At 37.2% G+C, this 21,656-nt stretch overlaps 1 protein-coding gene across 7 annotated transcripts; it reads left to right on the top strand.

Moving 5' to 3' along the window:
- On the top strand, nucleotides 1-21,612 carry PUS7 (pseudouridine synthase 7). Of its 7 annotated transcripts, none has more exons than XM_026841221.1 (18): nucleotides 2-409; nucleotides 639-786; nucleotides 2,362-2,437; nucleotides 3,083-3,470; nucleotides 5,319-5,403; nucleotides 5,525-5,626; nucleotides 6,541-6,685; nucleotides 8,647-8,664; nucleotides 10,997-11,108; nucleotides 12,359-12,436; nucleotides 14,099-14,227; nucleotides 14,448-14,573; nucleotides 14,846-14,907; nucleotides 15,309-15,469; nucleotides 16,317-16,443; nucleotides 17,184-17,285; nucleotides 20,058-20,187; nucleotides 21,307-21,612. In XM_026841221.1, exons 4-18 carry the CDS (start codon nucleotides 3,112-3,114, stop codon nucleotides 21,431-21,433), a joined length of 1,863 nt encoding a protein of 620 aa, XP_026697022.1. In that variant the 5' UTR covers nucleotides 2-409; nucleotides 639-786; nucleotides 2,362-2,437; nucleotides 3,083-3,111; the 3' UTR covers nucleotides 21,434-21,612. The 7 variants fall into 7 exon arrangements, with proteins under 7 accessions (XP_026697026.1, XP_026697025.1, XP_026697022.1 ...); XM_026841219.1 differs by having other exon boundaries at nucleotides 5,319-5,415; XM_026841225.1 differs by lacking the exon at nucleotides 3,083-3,470 and having other exon boundaries at nucleotides 1-409; nucleotides 639-899.
- The last annotated feature ends 44 nt before the right edge of the window (nucleotides 21,613-21,656 follow it).

The raw sequence follows: 21,656 nt of genomic DNA, 5'->3' as shown, positions 1-21,656 counted from the left end.
CTTTTAATCCCATCTGCCTCGTCTCACGAGAAACCAGCTTCGCGCCCAGCGCTGGCGAGCGCCTACTCTTTTATTTATTCGCTGAAGTGGGAAGCTCCCCGGAGCCCCGCCAGCCTGCGCGTCTGCCTGACAGCCTCCACGCCAGAAGTAACCGCGCAGCGTTTCTCGCTGGGGAGAATCAAGCCCTTTATCTGCAGTAGTAAATTCAGTCTCTGCTAAAAGATGGTCTCTGTTGAAATTGCTGCGGAGTTGCTGTTTATGCCAATTCTGGGTTTTAGGGAAACACCTGTTTGGTAGGGAAAGGACCGAGACAGTAGAGCAGCTGTCAAAAAATATTAGACGCCTCTCCCCTAGCAATCTGCACAAGTGAGATTGTGTGTGCCCCACTCACTTCAACTTGCTCCTACAAGTTAATTATCCTGCAGAAATTTTCCCAGATGACAGCCACCATTTGGCACAGGATAGTACTTTGTTGTATGTGAATCATTTCGCTGCTGTGAGAATAGGCCGTATCTGACAACTTTTTAGAGTATTTGTGGCTAACATTGAATTCTTCTACGAATTTGTGTCATTTAATAACTAGGTATTACGATTGTATTTTAGAAACATGAGATTTGTCCTGTTACCTCCTTTGGCAGGTGTCTGGGAGGATTTCACTGTGCCGAGTGGTGTTTTGTTCGCCATGCGGAGACATTCACAAGCGGTCTAGAAGTCTTTTCCATGTCAGTGCTTTATAACCCAGGCTCCATAAATTTGGGTACATATGAGAAGAATCTGGAAATGATGGTGAATTGCTTCTCTTGGATATGATTTTTAAATTTTTTTATTTTTAAAGCGGGATTTTATGTACTTTCATTTTTATTTGAGGACAAACAGAAATTTGTGCTTTCTGCTTGAAGGGACATTGATTTGCTAATTTTTCTCCTTGCTTCTGTGTGTGTTTTGTCATTCTTCAGGCAATATCTACACTTTCTTATGTCTCTCCTTATTTCCCTTTTGTCCATTCTTTTTTCCTACTTTCCATTTTCAGTCCTTTGAGCAAAACATTTCAGGTGTTTCCAAAGCAGTTGTTCTGTCTCTTTAAGTTTGTGACCTCTGCAATGGAAAGTCCAGGCAGTGAAATCAGCAGTGGCTAACAGCTAACTGGTAACAGTTAACAACCCAGCACGTGGTGATTCTGGAGTTAGTCTTGAGTCTTCCTTTAAAAACATACCCTTTAAAATTAAATAGAATATGCTATCTAGTGACTGGAGAAATAATACAGGATGATGTGTGTAGCTCTAAATTACTGCTCTGTGCCTAGGTTAATTTCTTAGTAACAGTTGAATCCAGTTAATTTAGAATCTTGCCTGTTGTTGTGGGCAAAACCATCTTGATTTAGGGAATTTAAGTTATTGTCAGTTAATATAAACTTTCCATTGCTGATTTGGCTAGTGAGATGCAAAGAAGAGAACGAGTTAAACACTTGGGGAAAACTCCTTTCCTCCGTCTTTCCTTCATGCCAGACACCTCCTCTCCCCTGCTTTCCTCGTCTCTTTTCCCCTGGTTGTCCCCACGGGTTACACTCCGTCCCTTGGGCAAAGCAGCAGCGGTGCAGGAGCTTGAGGTTGGTGTGTGGAGGTTTCTTTCTGCTTAGGGGTGTCCCTTTCCCAGTGTGGGCTCCTTCATGGGCTGCAGTCTGTTCAGGGATGTCCTTCTCTGGAGCTTCCTTCCAAGAGTGCATCTCCAGCCACATCCCCAACAATGTCCCCTTCCCCATGCCTCCCCTTGTTTCTTCTTTGCTGCTGTCACACGCCTCCTCTTGTGCTTCCCGTTGTGCTGCCACCAGCAGATCCTCCCTTTCTTCAACAAACCAGATCAGAGGCACTGTGCTCTTCTGATGTGTTGGAATTTTGGCAGGTGGTGGGTTTGGTCCATTATGGAGCCAGCTCGAGCTGGCCATGACCAACATAGGGCAGTTGATGGCTCCTCCCATGCAGCCGCCTGCTACGAAAACCTGTGGTTTATCCCCAACACACCATTGTGCCAGTTGGGTGATGCTGGGAGAAAGGTCCTGCTGTTGCCTAGTTACAGGAACTCTGGCCTCTGGTCTTTCATACATATAGAAATAAACCCAAACTTCTCCGCTGTAGCTTGCTAAATAGCAATACCGTGTTATGTCACTAAGTTGGTAATACTTTTACAGTTGTATTTGTTGTTAACTTGTTTGTTTGAGTAGTGTTTACTCCTATATAACTACTGATATCTGGATTCAGAGGCAGCTGGTCTCTGTAATGATTACATACATACATGTTTTCATAGTGTTTTGGTTTGTTTTTTTTTTCCTAAAACTGTCTCAAAGAGTTTTCCTCTGTTTTTCAGATCTGAAGGTACTAGTTCTGACACAAAGGTGGCAGCTCAGGTTGCCAGGGAAGAGTCAGAGCTCAGCTCCACCAGTGTGAGTAGTCATGTGCTTCTCAGAGATCATTTCACTTCCTTGTTGTTTTGTTTGTCCTACTCATTCAACAATTTTGTTATCTCATCTCTCTTACCTTTTGTTCTGAATTGCTGCCACCCTGACTTCAATGTAGGATTGTGCTTGTTAGAAGAGATGAGATTTCAGGTTTGGGGAAATCAACCCATCTTTTCTCAGTCCTTGCAAAATGAAATCTTGGTAGAACAAGGAATAATTGGGAGTAGTCATGTTTAACAGAAGGCTTGGGAACAAAAAGTTTCTTAGGCACTAAATTCCTATCAACAGCAGAGCCCGTGTGCACAGGGCTGGATGCAGCTGTGGTAAGAGTTGGGCAAGAGTGACAATGGTGGTAGATGGTCAGCATAGTATTGAAACATGCTTTTCTGTAGCCTCGCATGCATGCTGCCTTGGGTGGGTATTAAGTCCCCTTAACTTGTCCCTTCTCTCTTCCTAAGTACATATTGTTTCTAGCTGTACAAAATCTTTACTTGATGTTTAACTTTAAATTGCAGAAAGTTACATGGTTTTCCTGAACTATTGCAGGTGCAGAGTCCTTGGAGTGAAGAGACTATGTATTGATATTGCTCTTAAACAGACAGGAAATAAGCCATTCTTCTTGCTCCTCAGGGCTTTCTGTCCTACACTGTGCCTTAAACATGGAAACTGTAGAAATGAATAGTGTATCCTTGAAACGTCCTCACTCTGAGGATGATGTGGCTAATGCAGATGAAATTAAAAGACAGAAGACCTCAGAGAAGTCTAAGACAGGGAACGACTCTGGGCAAAGCATTGTAACAGAACAACCTGACAAATCTCTGCTTGAGAACACAAAAAATGAAATAATCCCCAATGAGGAAAGTGAGGAGCAGGAAGATGAGGAACTAGAGGACAGTGATGAAGATGGAGATCCAGAGAGCTTTGCAGACATGATGAAGCATGGACTGACAGAAAGTGATGTTGGCATAACTAAATTTGTTAGCTGTCATAAAGGGTTTTCTGGAATCTTAAAAGAGAGGTAACTCTTTGTCTTGTTATGTATGTTAATTCCTTGTGTTAAGCAACTGTTGTTCTCCATTTTCCTTTTCTGACTCTCAGGATGCCTCTGAGTTATGTGCAGCTACTTGGGAGGTTCATCACTTTCTTTTCCTAGTGCCAAGACTGAAAAAAAGGTGTAATTTGGGACTTTAGATTGGTTTCCTTTTTTTTTTTCTTTTTTTTCTTCTTTCCTGTCAAGTGGAGCTCTGAAGAAAGAAGCTGTGTATGGATAGAAATATGTGATTACACTGACCTTTGCTGTTTGTTTTGCTCTGTGGCAGCAGCATACAGCATAAAACTTTATGCAGTACACTCACCTTTTGTACCACTCTTCAGTGCTGATACAAGATACACTGGAGAATGCTATTGAAACCATCCTTTGGTTCTTCTTTGCTTTTTCCTGCAAATGTCATTAAACACATATATTGTGAGATAGTTCATTAGACTTTAAATTGTAGTCTGATCAGTTTTAATATAATTTACAAAACATAAAAGGGAATTTTATAACTCAGGTTGTGGAATTTTACATTATATACTTGATAAGATGTTTGGTGTTTAGTAGGTTTTTTAAATGAAACTTCTAGGGTTTCTAAATTAAATAACATATTGGAATAAAACAGAATTCAAATACCAAAACACTGAAGTGAGAATCATTGTTGCTCTGACATAGCAAGCAGTTAAGGATGCTTTGTTTACACACCAAGAAGTCCATGGTTTTCAATACTGGCTTTGTATATAGATCATTTTACATAATAAAGCGATATATACACATTATGTATGTATTTAATCTTTGTATGCAGCATTAAGCAGCTAGCATAATCCTTCACTGGGGAACACAGTCTGTGCTGAACCTTCTTCTGGGAAATCTGCCAATTTTGAACCAAGGTGGTCAAAGGTAGACAGGTGGTAGAAACGTTCATGGGCTCATGGTTTTTCTTTGATCCTAGTTTATAACACCTATCATTACTTTAGTCCTGGCATTTTTATGGTAGCAGTCACTAGCATGTCTAGACAGCTACAGATAATAAGAGGGAGGACACATAACCCTCCTCAGGAAGGAATTCTCCCAATATGGTGTATGGCTGCACAGAAGTATAGCAAACGGGGGTTGGGGGGAGGTACATTTATTCACCTTTCAATATTCATAGACTAAGAATTTTTTTCTTTTCCTTTAGAAGCAGATGCTACTTAAGAACCATTTATCAGTTGCACCATAGACTGTGCTCTGTTAAAAGTCAGGATGTTTTTATTATTTGACATAATGACTTGATTGAAAATGTCACAGTCAATTTTTTTATTGCTCTGTCATAGAGTATACAGAATAACTTTATTTGAAAAGATCTTCTCTAGAACTGAATATATGTAACAGCTAAATTTGTCTTGCCTTCCTTAGAGTGGCTAACATGCACTTTATTCTGCAGGTTATTTGAAGTGTCAGAGTTAATGCATTTGTATTCACATTGTAGCATAGCAGTAGAGTCTTAATTGTCAGTAATGACTGGGATTGAGGATATGCATTACTGATCTCTGCAAACCAGTAAGAAAATGACTCAGAATAAATCTACAGCAGGTGTTTGGTTATCTGCAAAGAAGTCTGCTGTGTTTAGATAAACCAGACTTCCTTCTGTGTTCTCATGATATCCTTCTGAGGGGTGGGATTAGGTACAGCTTTCTCACGGTTGAAGTTTCTTTTATGTTAATTGAATTATGTAAATTCAGAATTCTTGAGTGAACTCTGCTAACAAACAGCTTCTTGGGAAAGGACTTTATGTGATGCACGATTTTGATTTTTTTAATTACAAATTTAATGCGTGTTTCTTCCTATCAGATATTCAGACTTTGTTGTCCATGAAATAGGCAAAGATGGACGTGTGAGCCATTTGGATGACTTTTCAGTTCCAGTGGATGATGAGGTAAATCTTGAGGTAAAGATTTGGTAATGGCTGTGCTTCTTAAGCAGAAACATTAACAGGCTGAAAGTTGTTCCATGAGAGTTATTGGATATTTGTTTTTCCCCCCCGAAATATGTATTAGGACCCATCAGAAGAGACATTCACAGTTTTGTCAGATGAAGACAAGCAGCGTTTAGAGGAGCTCCAGCTTCTTAAGAATAAGGAAACTAGTGTTGCCATAGAGGTAAAATTAATAAATGATGTTAAGTTTGTGGGAGGGAGGATGAGAGACTGAGTGAGTGGAAGGTACATGCTTTGTAGCACCTGTAAGTTGTAAGAGCAGTTTGAGCATAATGCAACAGGTAATACCAAAATGTTTCCAGTTGAGGGTTTAATTCTGCAAATCCTTACAGATATACTTAAATTTACGCACAGGAATCGTCATTTTGATTTTGGTGGGACTGTATGCATGAACTCAAGTACGCGTCTTCATTTCTGTGGTGGTAAAATTTTCTTGCACTGTTTTGGTTTTCTATCTAGTAGTATTTTATAGAATAATTATGTAAGAAGGAATAAATAAAACATCCATCATGATGAAATACTATTTTCAACATCAGTGTTTAATGATTTAATAGAAAAAAAGATAAATATGCTCTTCTGTAACAAGAAAAATAAGGTGGCACATAATGAAATTAAAACTTGGTATTTTTAAACATATATAAATATTCCATATACTTGAAGAATAACTGTTGAGCTAAATTTGGACAGAGTTGAGTAGGATTGAATCTAGTAATTTCAAATAAGCATTCACACATTAAATAATCTAATTTAGCCATTTTTTTTCCTTTAATGCATATAGACAAACTTAGTTTTGCCAGAGTTTTCATTAGAAGAGGGAATTTTTATTAACTGTAGGAGAGGGGAACAAATCTTGAGAATATTTTTTTGGTGAATCTTGAGATAGGGTTTTGTAGCAGAGTTATTTATTATTTTTCAAACTAATTTTAATAAGTGGGACAGACTTCTAAAACTATACCTATTCAGTACTTCAGTGTGATTTGGTAGCTTTTCTTTAAGCATGCAAAATTTAACTCAGAGAGAATCCCTCCCCTTTTGCATTACTTTATTTGGTTTCTTCATGTGTGTGTATTAACACAGGTAATTGAAGACACCAAAGAAAAAAGAACAGTTATCCATCAGGTGGTGAAGTCCTTGTTTCCTGGACTAGAGACTAAAACAGAGGATCGAGATGGAAAAAAATACATTATTGCTTATCATGCTGCTGGGAAAAAAGCACTGGCAAGTGAGTTTCAGTATCACAGCAGTTGGGTAAAGTAAATGCTAAAATTATCTGAAAAATAAGAATTATTAGTAAGTACTTCAAGTGGAGCATACCTCCTACTCTAGTCTGGCTTTGCTTTTTCCTCTTTGCAACTGATGCTGTGCATCTAAAATGACTAGGAGCACAAGGTGTGTCTCAAATCTAAATTTCTACTAGTTTTTCTTTCCAAATCATTCATCAAATACAACTGTGTTAGAAATGAGAGAATCTTTTGCTATTTCAGTAGGAATAGGCAAAATAGGGGCTTTATTTTCAGTATTGATTGAACTTAGCTAGTTTGAACTTACCTGAATGTGTATGTGTGCATTGTGGAAGAGGTTGTAGTTGAAATGTATAGATTACACTGATGGTCACTGTTATCTTGACTGTCTTGAAAATCCATGACAAAATTCTCAATGACTTGAATAGAGACAAGCACCTATTTGTTTTCTTAGAGTTATAGTTTTATATAAACATAATATATTTACCATGATCTTTAAGGCTACTTGTGCTTCCAAAGCTAATTATATTTGCAGAACATTGTCTTTATTAATTATAAATCACAGTTAATGTTTTGGAATAATCAAAGTAATGAAGGATTTTCAAAATGAAGTGTTATCAACCTTAACCTTGCCAAATACCGTTTTGGTTACTGGGCATAAATTCATGGTTTTAGTCTTATTACAAATTTGTTGCTATTGTAAGTTGAGAGGATTGTTTACATGCAGAATGTTGCACATTTAATGAAAGGTTTGGCTTGGTTTAAACTGATTGCATTCCTGTGTCATTTCAGCCTACTAAAAATGACAGTGTAAACCTATCTGTTTTATTTTAAAGATGAAGGAGATGGAGAAAGGATAAGGAGATAAGATAATTTAAAAATGGAAATAGCACCATCTCCACATTCAATTTAGTTATTTTTTTAACTTGTTCTACGCAAATATGGAAACGTTGTACTTTTATTGGTACCATTATAATGTGTTTATGTATTTTGTTTAACCGTGTTCAGAAAAATTGTATGTTTGCATGCTTTATGCATGGAGTATGTATACTTACCAGCACAAAATTCTCCTCAGCCAGTTTGTTCTCTGTTGGTTTGTAATGGTTTTACCTTCACCTTTTCCTTCTGCTGCTTCTATTCTTTAATCATTGTTACAGTCAAGTGGTTGTTATTAAGCTGACCAGTCTGATTTAAGAGATAGTGTGTAAAAGAATTTAAGTATTTGAAATATGCAGAAAAGAATTTAGTAATGTGTCTCTAGGATTAAAACATTATCTGGAGCACCATCTTGTGATGCAGAGGAGCATCATCTGTTTAAACTTGGATTCCTAAGTTGTGATGCTACAGACACTTGTGTGTGTTGGTGAAGATGTGTGCAATTTCAGTGAGTGTGTGTAAATGCTTATGAATGTAGGATTTAAGAGTGCAAGTGCTTTTTAGCCAGGATTATATTTATCTTTTGTGTTTATATAGCCACTAACGCGTCAGTCCTGAGTAGGTTCCCCAGGCAAGAAACATCTCAGAAGTGTAGAATATTTGCATATTAGCTGAGACTCCTGATTACTTTTGTTGATAATGTAAAAGGTTACCAAACATACTTTCCTAAAATTTAACACTAAAAGCTGCTTTGTGTCTATAGTCACTCAAAATACTTAAAATACTACCTTACTAAATTGTCAGTAAACTGCTGTTTCATCATTGTCCACAAATGAAGTTTGTTGCATCTCCAGTTGAAGCTTTCCATACGTTCACTGTTTGCCTCTGCACGATTCCATTGCATAACTGTCTAAATTGCTGTCATCCACCACCTAACTGTTGGATGCTCCCTAAAGCATAAACAATCCCATAACCATAAACCTGCATGTTCACCTCTAAAACCCCTTCGACAGTCTAAAAATTAAATGCTACTCTTTTGTGCTCTTTATGCTATGCACTGGGACAGAGGTCAGAACTGCAACAGGTAAGAGTTGTTGACATTTCATGCTAACCAAATGAAATGCCAACCATTATGACCTCCTAAATAGCCACAAGACTGGCCAAACTAGTAACAATTAATCCTTTAAAAAAGCCCTACGCATAAGTAATGCTTAAAATTCCCTGAAACAGCCAAGGATTGGGCTTGTGCTACCTCTTTTTCCTAGTGCAGTATAGGGAGTACTCATTCAATGCAGAGAAAGTCTGAGAGTAATAAATTAGGTGAATGATCAGTTTTGATGATACTGTTTGACACCTGTGGTAAATTTTCCAGTGATTTAAGTCAGTCAAACCTTTGCTTTTCAGCCTTGTATTTCAGATACCACTATCTGTATTTATACAACTTTAAAATTATATCTCATACATCCTGGTATTAAAAAAGAGCTTCTAGCCCTTGATTTGCAGTGAAAGGTTTGAAAAAAAGGGCTTGGAAATACAGTTTCTCTGTCAAAACTGTAACATGGCTCCGAAATGTAGAAATAAGGACTGGAAACTCTTCCTCTGGTCCATCTACCCAGTTGAATACTTTGAAGTATTGAGTGAGGAATGGTTAACTACTGGGACTGCAGCTGCAGCCTCCCAGTACTCAGCATGGCCAGTGGAGTGGATAGGCACATGGCTGTGATGCCCAAAGCCTGAGGAGCCCATTGGTATATATAGTATCTGTAGAGTCCTTTTAGACTAGCCCAGATTAGGGCTCACTTTTTGAAGGGTGTTGAAATGACTGTGTGCAAGATGGATTAGTTAAATTTAAAGAATAATTCCAGCTGGAGAAGATTTTCCTTGTGAATCATGCTTTGTCTTCCTCTCTTCCCATTACTGAGTTCTTCATGAAGGACCTTGCTCTTCAAGCTGAATGCAGTGTTTCATTGTATTTAAGAGCAGTGGTGGCTCAGAAGGGAGATCAGGAGCATGAGGTCTCTTTAACCGGCTTTGGACCATACTGCTCAGTTTAGGTCCTAGGGAACTTCATGGGGGAGCTTTGCTTAGAAACGATGGTGTAAGGCAAGCATTGCTATAATTTTTAAGTTATTGAAAACTACGTGTATAGTATTCTGAACTGTAGCATCCAAAATTGTTTTTGCAGAAGTGTGTGTATGGATGGCAGCTTCTCAAAAAAAAAAAAAAAAAAAAAAAAAAAAAAGCAAGAAGAATTAACTTTTACCGGAAAGTTTCGTGAAAATTAAATTTATTCACTGTCTGTGTGGGACATCTGGGCTTCATTAAACTAACGTGAACAAAAAGAGCAAAATTTCCTAAGAGCTGCTTTCCTGCATTGGTGTTTATATACTGGAATAGGACTGGCCTCTTCAGTTAGCTTTTGCTATTAGGAAAGATGCTTAAGCCTTTTTGTACTAAACCAGGAATGTCTGCTTGGTGGCTACCAAGAGATAAAGGACTTCTTATTTAAAACCAAACAAATCCTTAGTTTTGTTCTTAAAGAACTGATAAACAGAGTAGCTCAGAATTGGTTGCTAAACATGTTGTAGAATCAGTCCTCCTTCCCAGTGATGCCATCAACAGTGGATGATTTTAAAAGGAAAGGTTTACTTCTGGAGGCTTTTATGTACAACAAAAGCATGACAAGTACATTGACAGTTTTCTTTCCTCTGCAGAAAATGGCAAATAATTGTACAGAATTGTAAATCAGTTGTTAGTCTGCCAGAGCTGAAGTTATCTCACCCTGGCTTGAATTATTAATGTCTATTGAGCCGGATTTCTCTCCCATAGGACTTTTAAAAAAATTTACCTAAAAGTAAATTTTTGTGAGTATACTTTTTAGTCTTTTGTAGAGATACAACCCATGCTTTTGCATGACACCCAGGAAAAATCCTACAGAAATGAATATGTTAGTACCATAAATAATAATTGTACTATTCCCACGAACAGAGCTCCAGTGGTCCTCATCTATTAATTACAGAAGGCACTAGATGAAGTGTAGAGTGGCTTTTATTGCTGAAAGTCAATGTAATGATAATGTTTTTGAGAAATTTAAGCAGGCAATATTGCAGTTAAATGACTAGGGTATATTTTTTAGATAATTTAATGAGAACTGTCACCGTTTCATTCAAGATTTTCTAGGTGACAGAATTCATTAAAGAGAAGCTTACAGCCCAGTGGAAGGGAAGAAGGTCTTTTTAAATGTGCTTTGCAGGTTTTGGTATCAGTAATTCACTTTCCTCTTTTAAAAAAAGCAGATGGAAATTAGCAGAAATTAACTCTTGCATATTTTTTTAAATGTGGCTGCAATGACAGATACTAATTAAATTTTTTTAAATGACACTACAAATGTTAACCTTTTTTTTTTTTTTTAAAAGATCCAAGAAAACACTCTTGGCCAAAATCTAGGGGAAGCTACTGCCATTTTGTTCTGTACAAGGAGAACAAGGATACTATGGATGCCATTAATGTCCTATCCAAATTTTTAAGGTAAGGCTATTGTTTCTGCCAGCCTGACTAGCATGCAGTCCTCCCTCTGCACATTTCATGTAACTGTAAATCTTATGCTTCATAATCATGTAAGAGCAACACAAGTGATTACTATTGCCTAATTTGTAGCCAGTGTTAAAAAAAAAAAAAGTTATTTTAGAATATCAAATTTGAAACTTCTAAGTTTTGGAAGGAGGTGAGAATGGAACAGAATGATCCCAAGAATTTAAAAGACTGTACTCTACTACTTCAGTGGACTTTGGCTGGTCTTGGCAGCTGAAAGCCTTGGTGTGTGTAACCTGAATGAAAAGCTATTTCTTTCCTAGTGTGTAACATACACAAATATGTTATGAACCTGTCCAATAGTGTTGTGATAATAGGCTGATCAGTTCCTAAGCAGTTACAGCTGGTAAACTGTTGTTCCATGTATTAATTTCTCCATGGCAACACAGCCTTAGTTCCTTTCACCCCATCAAGTGTGGCAACAAAAAGGTTTGCCAGAGGACTGAAGTGAACACAGTGAATTGCAGAGGAAGGACTATTTTAAAGTTGGGTCAATTCAGTGATCTGCTTGTAGGGAAACTTCCACATTTCTCCCCTCCTTTTCCCTTCACTCTTCCTGTCCAGAAATAAATGTTGTAATCTAGCCTCTGACTAGTATACTAGTAGTATTTGTGTTTGAGAACAGAATGGTAGGACCGTAGTTTGGTGGAAAAATGCATGTAATGGTAAGCCTGATACCCCCTGGTGCCCATAGCTGGAAATATTCCCTGTGTAACACAGGCTGTAAAGTACAGAGTGGAAAGGAAAATAAATTTTCCTCTCAAGGAAAGAAATGGATCAAACTTTAAATTCTCATATCCTCACTTAATGTACATGCATAATATTCAAACAGACATCTTATTTGAAGTTTAAGGAAGAAATGGACATGAGGGGTTTTTTTTTTAGTGAAATTAGTGGTGGTTGCATATTTGTGCATTGAGTGCATGTATATAAAGGAGTACTTTAAAGCTCTCATTCTGAAAGCACAGTTGTGGTAAAAATGGATCTGTCTACATATAATTAAAAAAGAAGTTTCCCCGTGTTTTATGTACTTACAGATGAGATGAGAAAATGTCACATATGTCGAATTGTAGTCTAGTTCTATTTTTTAATATAGATGATTAATAATTTTAGGTAATTATGCTAAAAATTATATTTGATTTGTGGCTATTTTCATATACATAATATCTGTTACTGTTGCTTTTAAGAGTGAAGCCAAACATATTTTCCTACATGGGAACTAAAGATAAGAGGGCTATAACAGTTCAAGAGATCGCTGTTCTTAGGTAAGTGAAAGCATACTGGAGTATTTGCACTCCTAATGTGATAGCTTGAATATTCACTTTAATACCTTGAAGACTCAGTATGCATGTGACATAAATGGTGGATTCAGGTCCTGATCTTATAAAACACATGTATTAATGAAGATACTATAATCCTTTTTTATTCCATGGTGATTGCTAGTATTTTCAGGCAGTGGTCCTCTGAGCTGTGGGCTGGATACATGTATTTGGCTGAAGCAGTGGGCCAGATTGCCTATGTGCTCTTATGCTGCATGGCTCCCATGTAACAGCAGAAAACCAGAAATTATGTCCCGTTTTCTTTCTGAATTTATTTCCCTATTCCTCCAGCTGGAATCCTTTTTTTTTTTTTTTCCCCACTGATCTCTCTGAACAGCTACAGAGAAGGCTAATCACTGCCTTTGCTCATGTGTGAGTAGCCAGAAGGGGCAAAAAATGATGAGGAATTTTTCCTGCTTTAACCTACTCCCATTAAGTTGCCTACTAAGAGAAAACAAAATTTATTTTGTTTCCAAGATAATTATATGGTTTCTGGGAACTTGAAATTAGTGCTACAACCATGACTGAGAATGATGGATGCCTCACAGTCATATATTACAATATCTGTTTATCTAGCTGGAATATTATTCATGGACTCCTGTTTACAATTCTTTGAAAACCACATTCCTTAAGTGAGGAATTACAAGGCTTGAGCACCAGAAATTTGATCAAATTCTTGTTAAAAGGATGACATTCATTACTTAATTATTTGTATTTTTCCTCCCACACTTTTGCATGTGCATATGTTTGCACATATAAAAGGACTTACTAATTTGTGAATCATGAGAAGCCCCAGATTCTTGTTGCTGCAAGGCAAGTTTGCAAAGTGATGACAGTGAAGCAAACTTGTGGTGTTGCCATCTTGGGTGCTCTTCCATTTACTTTAAACATGATCACATTTAATGTTGAGTACAAGATTTTCAGCACATTGTGAGCACTGACTAGGGGGAACATACTGATTTGTGGTGTCTTTTCAGTAGTGCCACAGTACCCAACTCTCGTGTGCAACCTTGAGAAGGATGGCATAGGAGAGGAGACATTACCATTTATTAACCTGCTGAGCTGAGTACACAGGCCATGCTGGTTGATAAACTTGTCTATCCTGCTATAAATTTTAGTGGAGTTGTCAAGAGAGTGAGTTGGTGATGCAAAGAATGGGGTATGCTTCCAAAAGTACTAGCAACAAAAATGACAGATACCAGTGACAGATTGGATTTCATATTCCATCTGCATTAAGCTTATACAGTGGCTAATTACTTAACTCTGTGTTTATGACTGTGCTAACTGGAGTATGTTCATGGTGTAGTTAAGTAAAGCAGAGTTCAGCTTGTGGGGTACAGTATACATCAATATTGCAACATTGTTTTGTATATAGTGTAACATAGATGTGAAAAGCCAGTACTAACTTTCTCTGTCTCTTAAGTAGCCTTAAGAATTACCTGTTCTTTTCTTTTAGGTGTTTGATTAAAATACTTTAAAAAGGCAACAATAGAAAATTGGGCAAACTGGACTCGCTGTTTTTGTTTTGAAATGCCAACATTTCTATATTTATTTACCTATGTTCTTCTTCTAAGCATGGATTGGTCACTGTTGTCTGTTTCTTTTTAGAATCACTGCACAAAGACTTGCTCATTTGAATAAATGTTTGATGAACTTCAAACTAGGAAACTTCAGTTACAAGAACCATCCACTGAAATTAGGAGAACTTCAAGGAAACCATTTCACTGTTGTTCTCAGGTGATATGTTAGTATGTATTTAGACAGTTCTGTTAGAATTTTTTTTTTCTTTAAATAGTTAAGGTATATCAGTGCATCTTGTGTTATAAAAAAGAAGAGTCCTTCTGTTGGCAGGAATTAAGTACTGTATAACGTTGATGTTGCACTTTAATATTATGGGGATCACAAAGTAGTATAAGTCCTTAATAATCTGTCTATACCATTTTTTTTTTAATGCTAGAAACATAACAGGCACTGATGACCAGATAGAGCAAGCAATGCATTCTCTCAGGGAAATTGGCTTCATTAATTACTATGGAATGCAAAGATTTGGAACCACAGCTGTTCCTACATATCAAATTGGCAGGTATATGTTGTTTTCATCTCTTTAATTATTTATTTATTTTAACCCCTATATAACTTCTAATGTATTTTGGGGAATGTTTTTCTAGCATATTGCATGTCTCAGTTTTAATTTTAGATTCAAGAAGGAACTTGTTTCTGAACTTGTTTCAGCAGGTGTCTTGCATAATACCCCTACTTTAAATATTTCATAAATCTAAACGCTTCTTAAGTTGGCTAAATCTCCTTAAAATATATGTAGTCAGTTCTTAATAAACTTTACTGTTTGAATCTTAGAGCTATTCTACAGAACAATTGGAATGAAGTAATGGATTTGATATTAAAACCACGACCAGGAGGTAAGGACTGAAAAATTATACTTCAGGTGTTTCTGCCTCTCCTTCTCCAATAATTGTATGTTCAGGAAAAACACTTAGATTTCGATTCTTTTAATTTGAAAGGGTGTTTGTGAGGACAGCTTTGCGCGTGCTAAACTACAGCCAGTTTAGCAATGGAGAAGCAATCTTCAGACTCTTCGCTTTCTGCTGCTCTTTCCTTGCTGTGTGGTTTCTTGCGGTGGGGTGAAAAGGGACCTGAATACTTACACACAGAATCTGTTCAGACTCTACATGAAGCCTTCCAGCCTTAACTATTCTATGATTCTGTTAATCTGTGTAACTACTGTGACAGAAAATTTATAATTTTTCAACTGTTTTAACAAAATGTAAGATGGATTTTTGTTTTTACATCCTCATTCTAGCTGAAAAGGGATACTTAGTAAAATGCAGAGAAGAATGGGCAAAGACTAAAGATCCAGCAGCAGCCCTCAGGAAACTACCCGTAAAAAGGTGCGTGGAAGGACAGCTTCTACGTGGACTCTTAAAGTATGGAATGAAGAACATAATCTCTGCATTTGGCATAGTGAGTGTAAAAGTGCTGTGGGGTGTTTACTTGAATAAATGCTCTTTTGATAGTATCATGATGAATTTGAAGTAGACTCATAGATGCTTGATGAGTAGAAGGTTAAGTGTAAAATCCTTACATTTTATCCTGCCTTTTTGTTTTAAGTACTGCTGCATGGTAACTGATGACATCTGTAATTAATGTATGCATAATGAGCTTTCCAGTTTATACAGCAATTTCTCTGGTATGTTGGAAGCCATACAATTATGCTTCGTAACCATGTATAATACAGGTCTGAGAATTTTCTAAAGTTCAGTATCAGAGTTTTTCTGTTGCTTTAAAAATATAAATTAAGCTGATAGTGTGCTAATGAATCAGCTTGGCATAGAGGTGGTGTCATTTTCAAGTACTGTAATCAAGATCGAGTCTTTGGAGAAAATACCTCATCACCAGCAAACTACTGGGCCCATTGTAGGAGCTGAGAAATAATTTCTTGGATATGAAGAAGATAATTAGAATAACACTGTGCTTTCACATCTGCAAAGTTTACTTAAGATTTCAGAGGGTTGATGAATTCAGTGTTTTATAATAGCTGCATGTGTTTCAGCTGTTGAATAAAAAAAAATTTCCAAAAGCTTTTTTAAAAAAAATTAAGCACAGGGGGTTTTCTTTGTAGATTTAAAATGTATAAAAACGTTATTTCTTCACATACTTTTTTCCCAAATAATGAACAAAAAATTAAACCTGTATAGCAAGAAATTGTGTTAGTCTTGTTGCTGGAGGAGGTAACATTTCAAATATAAGCTTTTTTGGTTATGATTGAGAGAAAAAAATGATTCACTTTTTTTCTTTTCTGTATCTCTAGATACCAAGAAATAATCGTTTAATGTATATTCATAGCTACCAGAGTTATGTGTGGAATAATATGGTGAGCAAGAGAATAGAAGAATATGGGCTTAGAGCTGTAGCAGGAGATCTCACACTTAAAGGAGGTAAAATCAGACAAACAAAAAGCCAATGACACTGTGTGGTTTAAATTCCTAGGAAAACAAGGCACATATCTCTTTATTTGATACTGCTTACATTTTTTCTTTTCCTTCTCACCCACTTTGGTCCAGTGATTTCTGAATCCATTGGACAGTTTTAGTCAAATTTCACAGGGAATTGGGAGTTAAGTATTACACATCCATGAGCAGTTGGTTTGCTTGTTTTTTCATATAGCTGGATAGGGAAGAGAGACTATGAAAGACTGACTGTTCTCAAGAATGAACTCAAACCTAGTTGAGCTATGGAGACCTATGGAAGGATGTTATGAATGTGTTAACCACGGAAATTTTTGTTTGCATTAGTATCTTGTAAAGCAGAGGCTCTGCTTAGTTTCTTCACTTGGATTTGCTCAGGCATTTCCCTGGGATGAGAATATCCACAGTATTTCTCCTTCATGTATGCCTGATACCTGGTAAGGGAACTGTTCATCTAGCAGTCCTTACTTCATTCAGCTTTAAAAGTCGCTGGAAACCAGGCTGTAGTTCTGCCAGTAACTGTGACAGCCTTAAAGACTGTTACTTCTTTTCTTGGAAATGTTGTCTATTAAGTGGAGATAAAACACCAGTTACCCCTCTCAGAGTAGGCTTTTTTCAGTCAAATGGTTTAAAATTCAAATTTAATTTGAAATGTTAACTGTGATGGGCATCCATGCTGATAACTCTTCATTTTTCTGTCCTGATTGTAGCCACAGCTGTTCATATTGAAGAAGGAGATGTTGATAACTACACTATTCACGATGTAGTGATGCCATTGCCTGGATTTGATGTTATTTACCCAAAACATAAAAGTAAGTCTGACTGCTAACTTATGTACCTACTCTGAAAATGTAAGTCTACTTTAAGTTTGTTCTTAAAAGGAAGATTAGATCTATGCAACCGTGGTTTCAGATCTGTATTGTAACTTGTTTCATTTAACATAAATCTGTTTCATATTTCTTTTTAGCTAATAGCTTTTCCAGAGAAATAAATTTTTTACTGAGGCAAAATTACTTATCTCAGCAGAAAGGGGAAAAAATGGTGAAATGTTAATTGAAAAGTGTATGCCTATGATTTTTAAATGAGAAAACAAACCAAACTTCTAGAATCTGTAACCCAAGCAAATGCTTGAAGTTAGGAAAAAGAACCAGAGGTGTTTGTTTAAATATTAAACAATATGAATGTTTTAAAAAAAAATTATATCTTTCATCTCCTGTAATACATTGTATTGGATCTAAATTGTCTTTAAAGGAATAGGTTGAGTGATCTATAATTATTTGCATTGAACATGATGTTATCATTAAGGGATAGAGTTGCAGAATCATTTCAGTTGGAAAGTGCCTTAGGAGGCCATCTGGTCCAACCTTTTGGTCAAAGCAAGGTCAGTGCTGTATTCTGGCCAGCTTGGTCAGGGCTTTGAAACTTGCAATAACAAATAGTCTCAAAGTTCTCCTCTAAGTCTTCTCTTCATTAAAGAAGCCCAGTTCTCTCAGTCTGTCCTCACAGGGCATGGGCTACAAACCCTGGCCATTGGAGTGGTCTTCCATTGGACTCGTTCAAGTTTATCAGCATCTACTTTGTAGTGGACACACTATTCTAAGTGCAGTCTCATGAGTGCCCAGTGAAAGGCAGTAATATTTTTTCTTGATGTAGCTACTGCTAAGCCTGTGTTGCTGTTAGCTTTTGTGGCTGCCAGGGCACTCTATTCATTCTCCTTTCCACAGGGAGTCCCAGGTGACTGTCAACAAAGTTGCTCCCTAGCCTGTACCATTGCAAGGAGTTAATCAGTCTCAGGTGCAGGACTTTGTCCTTGCTGAATTTCATGAGGTTCCTCTTGGCTCACTCCCCTAGCCTGCCTAGATTCCTCTGAAGGGCAGTCCTGCCCTTGGGTGTATCAATGGCCACCCAGTTTGATTTTGTCCACAAACTTGTTGGAGTTAATTCCAAGTCCTTCTCCATGTATGCTGATAAAGGTATTTAACAGGACACATCCCAGTTCCATGAGGAACTCTGCTTGTAACAGGCTTCTAGTTAGAGCTGAAACCAGTAGTGACTATCCTTTGAGCCAGACAGTTTTTTACTCATCTAGCAGTCCACCTACAGTAATCTTCTAACCTCAGATACAAGGATGCTGTGGGAACATGTTGACACCCTTGCTAAAGGCAAGGTAGGCAACAGTCACTGCTCTCCCCTCATCCACAGGTGTAATAATTTCATCATAGAAGGCAGTAAGGTTGGTGGATTTTTTGGTTTTTCTTTTCTTTTTCCCCCTTTCGTAAGACCATGCTCACTATTACTCTCATTGTGTGCCCAGAAATGTGATTCAAGACCATTAGCTCCATTATTTTTCCCAGGGACCTGGGAAAATGAGTCTGACTGGTCTGTAATTCCCTAGATCATCCTTCTTGCCCTTTCTGTAGATGGGTGCAACTCTTGGTTTTCTCACCTTGTGATCTCCTCAGATCTCCATCTTTCAGAGATGGTAGAAAAAAGCTTTACCACAACATGAGCCAGCTCTTTTGGCCTGTATCTTCTTCCACTACTGATAGTGCCTCTTGGGACAGAGGCTTGGAAGACCTTGTTTGTCAAGACTGAGGCAAAGAAGATGCTGAGACCATCAGCCTTATGTCTGTCACTAGGCCAGCTGCCCCATTTATCAGCAGGCCAACATTTTCCTTGTTGTCTTTTATTCTTGATGTTGCAGTTTAACTCTTACTCTTGATGTCTGTTGCTGATTTCAACTCTAGCTGAGCTTTGGCTTTCCTAACGCCATCCCTACATGCCAGGACAATGTTTGTATATTCCTTCTTTGTAGCTGGCCCTAGCTTTCACCTACTGTATCTGTCCTTTCAATATCAGCTTAGTCATGAGTTCCCTGCTTAGCCAAACCAGTCTCACAATGCTTGTTTTATCTCTGGAACACTCGGAAGGTAGAGATCTATTTGTGATGAGGTGTGGCTCTGAACCACATTGAGTTTAAAATTCCCAACTGCATGAAGTAATGCTGGCAATTGCACTTCAAATCAAAGGCACCCGACAGTATTTTATCTGCAGTGTATTATTTTATTTCCATTGCCTTCCCTGTCTTCTCCAGGTGTGCATGCACATGCCCTTAGGGATACAAGACTGTAATAGAATTATTCCTTCTGTTGGCAGTGTACTCAAAGGTCCTTACTATAATATCTTGAGAGGGCTCTCTTAAGTTTTCAAAGATTGAGCAAAGGGTAGTCTGGCCCTTTTTCTCTTTTTCCCCTCCATATACGTAAGATTAGTCTTGTGAAGTTTATGTATTTGGAAAGCATGTATGAGATGTCAATTAAATGCCAATAAAATATTTTGTAAACTTTGTCTTCAACTGAAATTTTGATTTGCTAAGATTCTTGGTTACTGCCGCTACTAATCAGGTTGTAGAAGCAAACATCGTAGGTCATAAGATTTACAATAAGTAATTTTAAACTTCTTTGTAATGTTTATTCCATATATGCTGAAAATTACTAAATATAAGGGAAGGAATGATCCATGAAAACAGGCTGTTTCAACTGGCTGTATTACACACCCAATTAAATATTTTCCTCTTCTTGCAGTTGGTGAGGCTTACAAGGAAATGCTGGTAGCTGACAATCTTGATATCAACAACATGAGGCATAAGATCAGAGATTATTCACTTTCTGGAGCATACAGAAAGATTATTATTCGACCTCAGAATGTCAATTGGTAAGTAGCAGGAGAAAGGAAATTACACTTGAATTGACAGCATGGAGTATATGTGGGATGACCCAAGTACAAGAATCATTAGATTGACCCATGGGACGTACACGTAGACTGAAGCATAGGTAGAGAGGAATCTCTGTGCATTTCCCTCGTGTTTTTGATGCAGCTGAAGTTGAACCACAGCCTTGCTTCTTCCTTGGTCTTCTGGTTCTGTGATGCATGAGTGTCAAGACATCTATCTAGTTGTTATACTTCTTGCAAAGGGCTTGTCTGAACACTTCATAGATAATTATTTATGTTGGAACCATGATAGATAATATTCAAAACAGGCTTTTTTGTAGTTTTGCTATGAGAAAGTCGGTCTCCAATTACCTGTCTGTCAATCGGAAAGATCTGTATCACTTAAACCTACTAAATTACTGTTCTTAGGGAGAAAGCCCAGTTGTCATACAACAACTGAATAAATACGTTTTAAACAGGTGATTGTACAAATGTGCATAAGGACTTGATCACTGATGCATAGGAAAAAAATATAGAGGGTTTAGGAGGGAGACAGAAAGTACAAATGTTTACACTTTATTTTAATTAGTGCTGATGTTTAAAGCTCATCTACTTCCTAGTTACTTTTTCAGCCTTGTCATTACATATTGGATTTCTGTTAAATGTATGGTAGAAAGAGTAGAATATGTATTTAAGCCCTTTCAAGGAAGTTTAGATGGCTTTCTTCAAAATGAAGGCACTTTCCCCCCCTGAAGTATTCTTAGAGTTGACACCATTCTTCCCGTAATTTCACAGACTATACTTCTTGTATAGCTGGAAGCCCTGACAGCCCATGAGGGCAAACAGATGAGTTATGCAAAGAAACTTCTCACTACTTTTTTTTCTTTTAAAAATAATCTTCATCAGATAGACGTGAGTCTTCTACATAAAGCTTTACCAGTTACTGCACCATAAATGCCACCTTCCCTTATTAGAAAACTAACTCAATTTCAGCTGTAACTGCCAAACTGGAATAATAAAATTTAATATTATAATAAACATGAACTTATATAAAATAATAAACATATAAATTTTATTCTAAATAATTTAAAATATTTTTTAAATCTTACATATATTATAAAGGGAGGTCGTTGCATATGACGATCCCAGAATCCCATTGTTTAATACGGATTTGGATAAGCTGGAAGGAAAACCATTACCAGTTCTTCCTACAGGTAAGTTGATTTGTCAATGGATGTTTGTAAAATAGAAGTTTGATCTGGGTGTTGCTTTGAACTACTACGTTTGAAATACTACACATTTTAAGGAAGAGCTTTCATTTAACTAGACTGTTAAGCCGTGGTATTAAAGATATCCAAAGTTAGGTGTCTGAATAAGAACCTTTGTTTCTCAAGTGTGCAAGCAATTCTTCCAGCAGTCTGTGTTATATTTTCTTATAGGTATTTGTAAAATCAAGTAAATGCTTAGCAATA

Source organism: Athene cunicularia (assembly GCF_003259725.1).
Source record: "Athene cunicularia isolate RWA chromosome 1 unlocalized genomic scaffold, athCun1 chr1_part2, whole genome shotgun sequence".
Taxonomy (NCBI): domain Eukaryota; kingdom Metazoa; phylum Chordata; class Aves; order Strigiformes; family Strigidae; genus Athene; species Athene cunicularia.
This window is presented reverse-complemented; position numbering and strand designations above follow the sequence as displayed.

Coding starts and splice junctions, on each gene's coding strand:
- PUS7 (XM_026841219.1), top strand. CDS start 3,112: ATGGAAACTGTAGAAATGAATAGTGTATCCTTGAAACGTCCTCACTCT. Junction 11,109..12,358: donor GTCCTATCCAAATTTTTAAG/GTAAGGCTATTG, acceptor GTTGCTTTTAAG/AGTGAAGCCAAACATATTTT. Junction 20,188..21,306: donor CGACCTCAGAATGTCAATTG/GTAAGTAGCAGG, acceptor TATATTATAAAG/GGAGGTCGTTGCATATGACG.